This window comes from Trachemys scripta, chromosome 4, assembly GCF_013100865.1.
Source record: "Trachemys scripta elegans isolate TJP31775 chromosome 4, CAS_Tse_1.0, whole genome shotgun sequence".
Lineage (NCBI taxonomy): Eukaryota > Metazoa > Chordata > Testudines > Emydidae > Trachemys > Trachemys scripta.
The window spans coordinates 14,711,218-14,722,903 of record NC_048301.1 but is presented as its reverse complement, the minus strand read 5'-3'; the positions used below and the strand labels follow the sequence as shown (position 1 = coordinate 14,722,903).

At 39.0% G+C, this 11,686-nt stretch overlaps 1 protein-coding gene across 1 annotated transcript in view; it reads right to left on the bottom strand.

Annotated features, from left to right (window-relative positions):
* Positions 1–11,686, bottom strand: part of HIF1A (hypoxia inducible factor 1 subunit alpha) — a 44,191-nt gene that overhangs the window by 6,426 nt on the left and 26,079 nt on the right. Inside the window, exons 5-12 of the mRNA XM_034767660.1 lie at positions 8,023–8,135; positions 6,613–6,815; positions 4,507–4,613; positions 4,014–4,161; positions 2,635–2,846; positions 2,165–2,445; positions 1,189–1,311; positions 483–880 (exon numbers count right to left, since the gene is read on the bottom strand). Coding sequence (XP_034623551.1) covers positions 483–880; positions 1,189–1,311; positions 2,165–2,445; positions 2,635–2,846; positions 4,014–4,161; positions 4,507–4,613; positions 6,613–6,815; positions 8,023–8,135 — 1,585 coding nt within the window. The remainder of the gene's footprint in view (positions 1–482; positions 881–1,188; positions 1,312–2,164; positions 2,446–2,634; positions 2,847–4,013; positions 4,162–4,506; positions 4,614–6,612; positions 6,816–8,022; positions 8,136–11,686) is intronic.

Below are 11,686 nucleotides of genomic sequence, written 5' to 3'. Positions count from 1 at the left end.
TGTCATGATAAAAATCTGTTATGGATGCCCATAATCCATATTATGGAAGTACAACTTATTTTAAGCATAACATCCAAGCTTAAGGCAGTCTCTGCATCACATCAGAAACTGGGCAAGAAATTACTTATGCATACCCTCTTTCAGATGGCCTAGTGGACTGTTGTTTGCACAACTCAGTATGAAGAGGAGCAGAAGAAAAAATATGAACAAGAATGGTTCAATTGTTTGTTTTCTATACAAAGACTTGATGTAAATACAAATGCAAAAAAGGTTCTGGGAAATCAACTCCAGTTGCTGTCGAAGTGCACTAAACTTAAAATCTTCTTTTAAAGCATAAATAAAGGTATACAGCTTGTTCAAAAAAGGGATCAAAGACGACAGCAGATAATAAAGCTCTACTGTACAGGCTAGAGAAATATATTACAGGTCTAATTTCTTCAAGATTAATGGGTAACAGGATTTCAGCTTCATTTTTAAAATACCTTTTACTCAAAGTGACTGTTAACAAATTGGGTGTTCCTGGATAAGATTTCTCCATCTGGTCCAATGTTCCTTTTCCAGCCCTGATTGGAGATGCAGTTCGACTTCGATTTGCACCATATGGTGATGCTGGGGCGCTGTTGGTTTCATTGATTATGAGGACAGGAGACTGAGAAACAATGAGAGTCTTAATGTCATCCATGCATTCTGTTTTCACTGGTGTTACTTCCTCAGCGGCAGTAGACAGTGCGTGGGTTTGCTGAAATATGGTATTGGTGGCCACACTCTGAGAGCTGGCGCAACCACTCTCCAGTGAAGGCGGCTGATCAAAGGATCGTAACTGGAAGTCGTCATCCATTGGGATGTAAGGAGCTAACATCTCCAAGTCTAAATCAGTTTCCTGAAAGAATAATAAAATGGGTAAATAAAGTTTCTAGTGTATCTGTGCAATACCCAAGAATGCCTTAATGATCTGTAAATTGTCTGCCACTTCCTCTCTCCCCAAACCTCTGGAATAGTGCTTTGTGAGCACCATTTTTTTAGATCTCAAAAACTATTTAGAAACCAGCTACCAACTCTTCTTTAGTTTTCAGAAATACTGCTCCTGTATTTAACACATTAATTTTAACATTTGATAAAATAAGCATACAAATACTGCACTCTAGGATAGGCTTAAGATGACACGCAAGTTTAACTTAATGTACATACCTGAGTAGAGAATGGATTTTTCGCTTCTGTGTCTATTGCAAAGAGTTTTTCCACTAATTCCAGCTTAAACTCATTAGCCATATCATTATCCACGTCAAAGCAATAGTCATTGGGACTACGGGGCTGTCAAGACAATTCAATTCAGTTTTAAGTACAAATTTTCAATTGGTTCAACATTGTGTTATTTTGCATTGTGTCAAGAAACAAATGCAGCAAGGGTGGTTTAGGCTGGACATTAGGAAAAGCTTCCTAACTGTCAGGGTGGTTAAGCACTGGAATAAATTGCCTAGGGAGGTTGTGGAATCTCCATCACTGGAGATTTTTAAGAACATGTTAGACAAACACCGGTCAGGAATGGTCTAGATAATACTTAGTCCTGCCATGAGTGCAGGGGACTGGACTAGATGACCTCTCGAGGTCCCTTCCAGTCCTATGATTCTATAGCTTCACTCTAAAAAAAACATACAACGTGCAACCAAACTATAATTGCAAAAATTTAATGAAAACTCAATGGGACTGGATAGTATTTGCATTCATCTAAATATGCCCAGAGTTTCACTATCATCAGTTTTAATAGATTGCCACAGTTTGGGGATGTGGGACAGGTATAAATGTGTCAGAAGTTTATACACTGATTTGCTGTAACTCACTCATTAATTGCAATAAGCATATCTCTGAATCCTAAATTCCTTAAAAGATGTACTCAAAGCAGTTACATATTCACATGCACTTTTAATTTCTAGTTTTTAAAAAAATGGAAAATATAGCTTTCAAACTGAAAGGTAAAGTAATCTTTTATTGACAGGTTATGCTGTAAATATAATTTAACATTACATGGCCACAATTTAGAAATACAATCAAAATACTACGCAAATACTCTAAAAACTCTGTTCACACCACTTTGTCTAGAGATATTTACTCAAAAGCCTACTTCACATTTATTTTGATGACTGTCTTCCCAAATTGTATGACTGACCTCAGGTGAACTTTGGTTAGTGCTTGCATCAGAAGGGCTGGCTGGCTGGCCTTGCCTCTGGTGGCTGGAAAATGCAAGTTCTAGTGGCTCTGTGTTTGGCTCCAGTTTTGATACAACTTCTCTATTGAGTGCAGGGTCAGCATTGCTACGAAGTGGCTTTGTAATTTCAGAGGCAGGAAGTGGGGACATTGCCAAATTTATATTCTTCAATTTCTCACTGGATGAGGGGAGCATTACATCATTATACAAAGGAACTTCATCATACTGTTGCTCATCAGACTCTATAAAAATTAAAAAAAACCATCAACCTAAGTAAAAACGCGGAGTGTGTCTATGGACCTCATTAAATAACAGCAGCTGAAATATTTTTTTGTTAGGCAAATGGTATTGGCAAGTTATTTTCTAATGTTTATTTTAACATGCACTAATATTATTAATTAATAGGGTCTCTGACTTAAACACAAACCCACCATTACTGCTGAAATCTAAAGAGATAATCGTGTCTCCAGGAGCTGGTGCGAGCAAAGTTAAAGCATCTGGTTCCTTTTTAAGTTTTTCAAAGAGGCTGTTAGTATCTTCTAGGTCAGCCTTGCTGAATATTTTCATATCAGGAGACTCCACTGGTTTCAGCACGCACTCCGTTTGTGCAAGGGAAAGAAATAACTCCTTCTGTACAATTTCACTGTCAAAAACAAAAAAAGATTATTCTTTAAAGAGCAGCTCATAGGAAGTTTAGAAACAATTCTGACAATTCTATTTTATTTCTCTTTGCTCATGGTATATGCATTTTCATTAATACAGGAGTTTTTAAAATTCTGCTATTGCCCATTCATCCCTCAAATTCAATCTTCTCAGCAACCAGTTGCGATAGTATAAAAGGATAACTTCACGTAAGTAATTAGGACAGCTGTGCTTTATGAAAATGTCAGTAATAAACAGATTAAAAAAAAAAACCAAACACTGAGATGGAAATCTTGTAACAATTTTTTTTACAACACTTATATGCTGTCTTAATGATTATTACAGATTCATTCACAATTTTGAAGAAATTCAAAAGATTTCCAAAAACAGCAAGCTGCAGTCAATATTAGCAATGCAGTTATTTTACCAGTGAAAAGTTAAGTTTTGAGTCAACAAAATGTCACACTGATGAAGAAACGGGAGGAAAGATTATATTTTAACTACTACTGCTTTGTGACAGAGTTAAAACACCACTGAAAAACTCCAGACAAAAGGTCCAGATCTCGATTTACATCTATCTAGCCCAGGGGAGGGCAAACTATGGTCTGCGGGCCGGATCCAGCCTGTCAGCGCTTTCAATCCAGTCCGTGGGGTTGCCAGCCCGTGGCACAGCAAGGCTAAGGCAGGTTCCCCTGCCTGCCCTGGCCCCACACCGCTCCCGGAAGCAGACGGCACCATATCCTTGCCTTAGCCCTGCTGCCACCCTGGAGCTGCTCGAGGTAATGGCGCCGGGCCATAGCCCGCACCCCTCCTGCGCCCCGCTCCCAACCCCCTACCCTGAGCCCCCTCCTGCACTCTGCACCCCCTCCCCTCCTATACCCCAACCCCCTGCTGCACCCCTCCTGTAGAATCCATCCTCATTCTACATTCAGATTTCCCCATTGACATCAATGGGAGTTCTAGGTATACATTAAAGAGTAACTCTACTTCCCAGTTTATTGCTCCCTTAAACCCTGTATCTGGCAATTTTCTAGGCAATTGCAAAGCATTGCTTATAAAGGAGATAGTAAGTGCCAGAACCTATCTAACTTGAAGTCAGATCCTTTGGGCTTTGGCTTAATCTATAATAAAGAAACATGCAAAAAGTGTTTAACTACTCACAGCTTACCTCAAGACGTAATTTACGCACACTATGCACTGTGGTTGGGAATTCTTAGTGCTGTATATAACAGTTGCTTGAGTTTCAACCCAGACATATCCACCATGCTTAGCAAGCATTCTGTACTGTCCTGTAGTCACTTGCCCTTTAGTGAACACTAAAGCAGAAAGGTCAACTTTAGAATAATGAAGTAGCTAAAGCAAAAATATACATTAATCACTTCAGATCCACACTTGCTATTAAAAACTTTCAAATAATTCCCTTCCTACCCCCACCCCCACCCTCCTTATCTTATCTAAAGGATTCATTGATTCTAGGACTGGAAGGGACCTCGAGAGGTCATCGAGTCCAGTCCCCTGCCCTCATGGCAGGACCAAATACTGTCTAGACCGTCCCTGATAGACATTTATCTAACCTACTCTTAAATATCTCCAGAGATGGAGATTCCACAACCTCCCTAGGACTTAAGTTACAGAGAGTTATAGCCTGTCTTTCTACTTACTATCATGATGAGTTTTGGTCAGATGATCAGAGTCCAGAGCATGATAGTATTCATAGATGGAGTGACCCAAGAGTTCTTCTGGCTCATATCCCATCAGCTCTGTAATTCTTTAAATTGAAAAGAAAAAAGAAAAAAGGTTAAGTGAAAGCAGAAATAGAGAAGTAGATAAGAACATAAGAATGGCCCTACTGGGTCAGACCAATGGTACATTTAAGCCCAGTATCCCATCTTCCAACAGTGGCCAGTACCAGTGCTTCAGAGAGAATGAAGAGAATAGGGTAATTATTGAGTGACCCATACAGTCGTCCAGTCCCAGCTTATGGCTGGGAGAGGTGTAGGGTCACCAAGAGCATGGTTCTGCATCCCTGATCACTTGGCTAACAATCATTTATTTTGATGATTAGATGAATAAATTTAATGTAGATGTTAATGGTTCTAAAGATGCAATCTCTTCCAAACCAGAAACTCCCAGATGAATACATTGCCAGCAACAGTGGTGCATGTAAAATGACAGTTTTCCTTTCAAGCAGGGTTAAACTGAGGAAAACTTTCAGAGTAGCAGCCGTGTTAGTCTGTATCCGCAAAAAGAACAGGAGTACTTGGGGCACCTTAAAGACTAACAAATTTATTAGAGCATAAGCTTTCGTGGGCTACTACCCACTTCTTCGGTAGCCCATGAAAACTTATGCTCTAATAAATTTGTTAGTCTCTAAGGTGCCACAAGTACTCCTGTTCTTTTTGAGGAAAACTTGTCTCTTCTGATGTTCGCCTATCTCAAAGATCTCATAGTCCTATTCCACTAGTATTTCGAGGCACAGTTTTACTACCAGCTGGAATGTTCATAACCCTCCACTTCTGGTTATTCAAATCTAACCTCAGGTCTTCATACATCAATTTTTTTCTTATTAAATACAGGACAATGGTGTACAGGATGTAGTATGCAATTTGTGCTAATACTATATTCACCCACCTTGTCTCTCCAATGCTATATTCAGAAGTTAAATCAAACATAGATAAGACATTATACCTGCTTCAGCACTATTTTATTCTGTAATGGTTTTAATTCTGTAATTGTTTAAGAGGAATGAGAATCTGAAATTTCAGCAATCCTAACTTTTACAAGTGAAAGTCTTTTTGGATTTAAATCCAATAACCACGTGGGCTGTAGTCCACGAAAGCTTACGCTCTAATAAATTTGTTAGTCTCTAAGGTGCCACAAGTACTCCTGTTCTTTTTGCGGATACAGACTAACACGGCTGCTACTCTGAAATCTGACACTAGATGGCAGCGTTGTACACAGAACAAAAAGGAGCACTCAGTTTAACTGCCTATATCAAAAGAAACCAGAGAAACAACACACAGAAACGGCACTGATCTCACTAAATTGGCTGAATCAGTGCCATTTCTGCATGCAGACCAGTTCTGAGAAAACACTTGCACTAACATGCAATATTTGCTTGAATCTAACAGCAATCTGATGAAGCGACAGTTTAAGTTAGAAGACGCAATCTCCGACCACGGCTTATTCTATCAATAAGAAGCAAGTAGCATGCATTGCTATTGATTTGAGTTTTAAATAAAATGTTGTAAAGTTACTTATTCCATATTCTGAACTTGACAAGTTATGTTTGCAATATGAACCTGTTAGATAAAAGAATTTTGCTCAGAAGTGGTCAACTGTACACATGCAAGAAAGGTTTATAAAGAAATATAAAACACTGAAATTAGCAGCATCCCAGAGGTGGCTGCACTTCACTGATGGGTAAAAGGGTATCTAATTTTTAAAGTGCCTTTGGATCCTTCTGGATGAAAGGTGCTACTCTGCCAATTCAAATTGTTCCGTAAGTGATGACTCCATACAGGAATTATTTCCTTAATGTAGTAAACTTTTCAGGTTTAAAAAAAAACAAAAAAACAAAAAACAAAACTTGCTTTTTACATAAAATATATTGACCAATTAAAAAAAATGACAAGCTAGTAAAACCTGAAGTATCACATATGAACTCAGTTTTATAGATGGATAAAAGTTAAGAAATAAAACTACCCACAAATATAAAAACTACAATAATGCATTGAATGTTTGTCAGAGCTTATACTTGGCTTTACCTTTCATCACAATACGAAAATTTCATATCCAGGCTGTGGCGACTGAGGAATGTCTTGCTGTCCAAAGGGACTTCAATGTTTGATGGATGAGGGATAGGTACACAAATCAACACCAAGCATGTCATGGGAGGCTTTTTATATCCACAGAGAGTCTGATTATTGCAGGCATCATACACACGAACATGCCCTGTACAGTGAAGTACCTACAGGAAAAAAAAAAAAAGCACTTAAAAACTAAGTTCTGTATTGGAACAGGAGATCGTCATTACAACGGTTATAATTTCATAAGTGGGCAGTGGCTTTCCTCTCTCCCTAGGTGAACTACTGGCGTCAGTACTCAAAATGCAATAGCAGCATTCAAGCATATGTGACATCTGCTACAGTTACGTAAATAAAATTTCCTCCCCACTTACACTATGCACATTAAAAATGTTAAGTTGGCTACCAACTTTTTTTTCCTTTTTGGTGCTCATTGAATTTATACTAAAGTTAATTGATTCATCTTTGAAAATTGCCTCTACAGCCAACAGATGAGTGCAATCACTCATCAATGGCACTGTGCATTAGCAGATGGTGTTTGATTGCTTATGTTTCAAATTGAAACACAGACAGAAGACACAGCTTATATTTCTGTTTGAAACAGAGATGGAAGACGAAGCTGTATTTTGCATTCTTTGTGGGGATGAAGGTGGAAGGAGAGAGTTCCATCATACTCCAAATATTCCTAAAATACAAAAGCCTGGCAATCACTTTCTGCCTCCCTATGAGTCTGAAGTCAGAACTGTTTGTATAACTGGGGATTTGATCATGAATATGTGACAAACTGAAAGCCACAGAAACTTTCTAAACAGAGTGCAGTCACTGGATATATAAAAGTGACCATATTTTATCTGGGAAATAAGATGAATCCATTTTAAGAGACTCAAATTAGCTATATTGTATTCCAGTTATGGTGTGGGGGAGAACCAGCAAAAGAGGAATAATAATGCTAGCCTCCTTCACAAAGTTAACCACTTTAAAGTCAATCAGAATCAGTCATCATCATGATGTAATCCTACTTAATTTTATGCAAGAGCAGGAAGCGTCACACAAATATTTTAATAATTATTAGTGACTCCTGACTTAAGTTGAAAGGTCAGTATTAAAAAGGTTCTCTTATTTTGAAAATTAATTTTCAGTTACATCCTAGATGTGTTCTAAGTTGCAGTGCAGCATATTTAAGAACTTACAGTCACAAGAGTGCACTGTAGGTTTTACCAAATCAGCAAGAAATTGGAGAATGCCACATTGCACTGCTGCAAGCGAATTATTTTATACTTTGTTACAAACGTGGATACTTGCACCTAATGAGATCTGAAAAGCAAAGGTTCTAGTCATATCAATATTCATGTATACCCCATGGTTGATTACCTTCCATGTTGCAGACTTTATATTTACTGTCCTTCCCCTGCTGGTCAGTGTACACTTCATTCTGAGGAAAAAGCTACGCTCTGTATTCTGTTCTTTGCCCTTTTTCACAGGACCTAATAAAAAATATTAAGTGAAATGTGAGTATTTCATCACCTTCACAAGCTTCAAATAAGTGCAGCAAAACTAGCTATGTGACTAAAATAAAGGACACACAAAAGTAGAGACGAAATGGTTATTTTTATGTGAATGATGCATGCTGGGAGGCCTGACCTCATTTTGGATATGAGGAGTTTTCAGGTAAGTTTTTCCTCTGAGATGGGCAAAAGAAATTGCAGTGCTGGTCTTGCAAAAACAGCAAGGATAGGTTCAAGGTCCCATTTATAGTAATCCCCCTCATTTCAAGGTGGGGGCAGATGGAGAGAGAGAGACTGAGAATTAATGTGTATTGTTTCTCCCCACCCCCACACTCCCCCCAATCTCTATTTTAAACTCACAGGAAATTAGTCTGAACCCTCTTCACACCCATGGTCGGTGGAAGAAAAAAAAGAAAAAAGAAAGATATATTGCACCAATTTTGGCCTATCTTTAGGTTTTCTGTATTTAAACAAAAAACAAAAAACCACTACACCTCTACCCCGATATAACACGAATTTGGATATAACACGGTAAAGCAGCGCTCCTGGGGGGCGGGGCTGCGCACTCTGGTGGATCAAAGCAAGTTCGATATAACGCGGTAAGATTTTTTGGCTCCCGAGGACAGCGTTATATTGAGGTAGAGGTGTATTTAAATTCAGGATTAATAATCTGCATGATTTACGGAGAGTAACATGCTGCTGCTGCTGCTGCACAGAGGTCTCCAAGGCTGGCACTGAAGCAGATGCCTAGCCACTCAGGGCGGGATTGCTGTTGAAGGAGCATCACGACTCCTTAATAATGGGTACTTTGCTCTGTTGTAATCCTGAGCAGCCTTTATTAAAGCCCATCTCTATACCATCTGGAACGCTACAAGGGATTTTACAGAAATTAGGGAACCATGGCCCCTTGCTTCAAAGAGTTTATAGTGTAAAGTAGAGAAACACAGAACATGAAGATAGGCAAAGGATTGGGGGGAGGAGAAATAGGGTGAGAGAACTGCTGAAAGATTAACAGCTCTATTACACATCCCACCCCCAAAATTATTTCATTATAGCACCATGCTCATGACAGCAGGAGTTAAGATTGTGGTCAAGTCCATGTTACAGATTCAGGAACGGGTCTAAATATGAACTTAGAATTGTACAATAAGTATTAACCAAGTTTTGAAACACACCTTCGACTCCCTTGAAGTCAATGGAGAAATCTTAGTGCAACCTAATATTAATGGATGCCATTTTAGGTTACTGTACAAATCATCTAATTGTAGTGCACCTGGATTCATTAAAAACAAACCTCTGAAGACCAATCTTGTTTAAAGCGTTGTGTTAAAAATTAGAAGTCGGAATTTCAGAGAGGGCTATTTCAACAGGAACAAACTGCTCAGACTGGGAAGAGAAGGTCCAAACTATGGTGACCAGATGTCCTGATATTATAGGGGCAGTCCCGATATTTGGGGCTGTGTCTTATATAGGCGCCTATTACCCCCTCACCCCATCCCAATTTTTCACACTTCCTGTCTGGTCACCCTAGTGCAAATTGACTTCATTAACATAAGCATAAACAGCTTAGTGTGTTTGTGAGTGGAAATACAGATGGACAGATAAGGTTTGGGGATGGTGGAGGAGGGTTAGTTTGCAGGAATGCATTCATAATGAGTTCATGCCACCAATTCGACCTGGTACAATTTGGAAGCTTACAGAATACAGGCTCATTCTAGCATACGTTACAGGTATGAAATAGTTTGTTCATACTCTAAAGACAACACAGTTACTATGATAGTCACAGGAAGAAAAATTGATAGAATGCACATGTTCAGAGGATCACAGCAACAACATATAAACTCAAAGTTTTTAAACAGCACACAGTTTCTGGGTGCATGAACTAGGCAGAGCATATTCAGAAATCTACAATTTACAATATCACAATACAGACGCTCCCTGACTTCCGAAATGGAACGCCTTGCGTAAGTCAAATTTTGCGTAAGTCGGGGATGTATACCCGACACTTACGCCCCCCCTCCCCGCCAAAACCCAAACAAACAAAAAAACCCCACCGCTTATGGGACTTACGGAACTTCTTCCGTAAGTGCGGGTTTGCGTAACCCGGGGAGTGTCTGTATTACCATCATTATTACTTTCTGAATAATCTGTCTAAACATCTTAATGTGTGGTTCTACTCCGAGAAGCAGCTGTTTAAAGATGGCACGTTTACTAGTTCTTGCTGACTTAGATCTGTGCAAGTATTATATAAAAAGTTGTCAATTTAAAAACAATTCTGAAAACACAAAGTGGGATCTGAAACTAAACTGTGCTGTGATTGTCCAGCATTATTAATAAATGTTTCTGCTAGCCAAATGTTAGCTTCAGTTACCCCTGTACAATCACACACAGCAATATTTAGCACCGAGACTGTAAATGGGTTAATAATTCTGTTATATGTGAGCCAGAACAGAACCTAGGTTATTCAAAGCCATGCTAGCCTTGTAGGGATAACAAATCAAGACACACTTTTGTTATTGAAGTCAGGAAACAGAACTCAATTATATACAGAAAAGACCTTTTGAGTGAGGGAGTAGGGAAGCCATGTTGAAAACTGACTAATTTAGACATGCCAGAACGGGTCTACATTATATCTACTTATTATGAAACTGCAGTCTTTAAAAATAATTTATCTTTGCAACAGATCCATTTATATCCTGCTGTACTGAATATGGCATCTGTTCAATACACTTAAGTGCTTCAAGTACAAAGATTCAGTTTAGCACTGGATGCATGGACCAGCGATGATGGCAGGAAGATTTAGAAAATTCAGTATTAACATTTGTCAGTCTCTAAGGTGCCACAAGTACTCCTGTTCTTCTTTTTTTAGTATTAACATTAAAAGGGCCTGTTTTTCCTTTTACACTGGCTTTGAACTAGTCTTCTCCACTGACTTCAGAGTCACTCCTGATTTACCTTGGTGTGAGAAAACAGAATCAAGTCCTACGCATTTTGATGACGTGTAGGAATTTATAATCATCCTCTGTTTAATCATTCCAGGGACTCAGAGTAGGTCTACAATGCAGATGGAGGTATAATTTCCAGCTCAGATAGATGTATCTGTGCTAGCTTTGATCAAACCAGCAGTGCAGCCACAGCAGTGCAGGTGGCAGTCAAGGTTAGTCACCTGCGTACAATCCTGTCCAAGACCCTAGGTCAGTATTCAGATAACTAGCCCACACTGTCACAGCTACGCTGCTCTTTTTAGTGTGCTAGCACGATCAAAGTTAGCACAGGTATGTCTATCCAAGTTGGAAATTACACCCCATCGGCAATGTAAACCTACCCTCCGTGACATTCTCCCTGGAAATAAGCACAGTGGCTTTGCTTGGCTGCCACATACCCAATATTTGAACTTTTTCCCCTATTTGCTGCAGTGGAAATATAGTAGTTCAATCGCACAGTCTACACTGAGCCTGCAAATGGCTGATGAGTAACAGGATTGTGGAAGTTTTAATTTTCTCTAGTGCAGTTGGAGAAAATGGGATTAG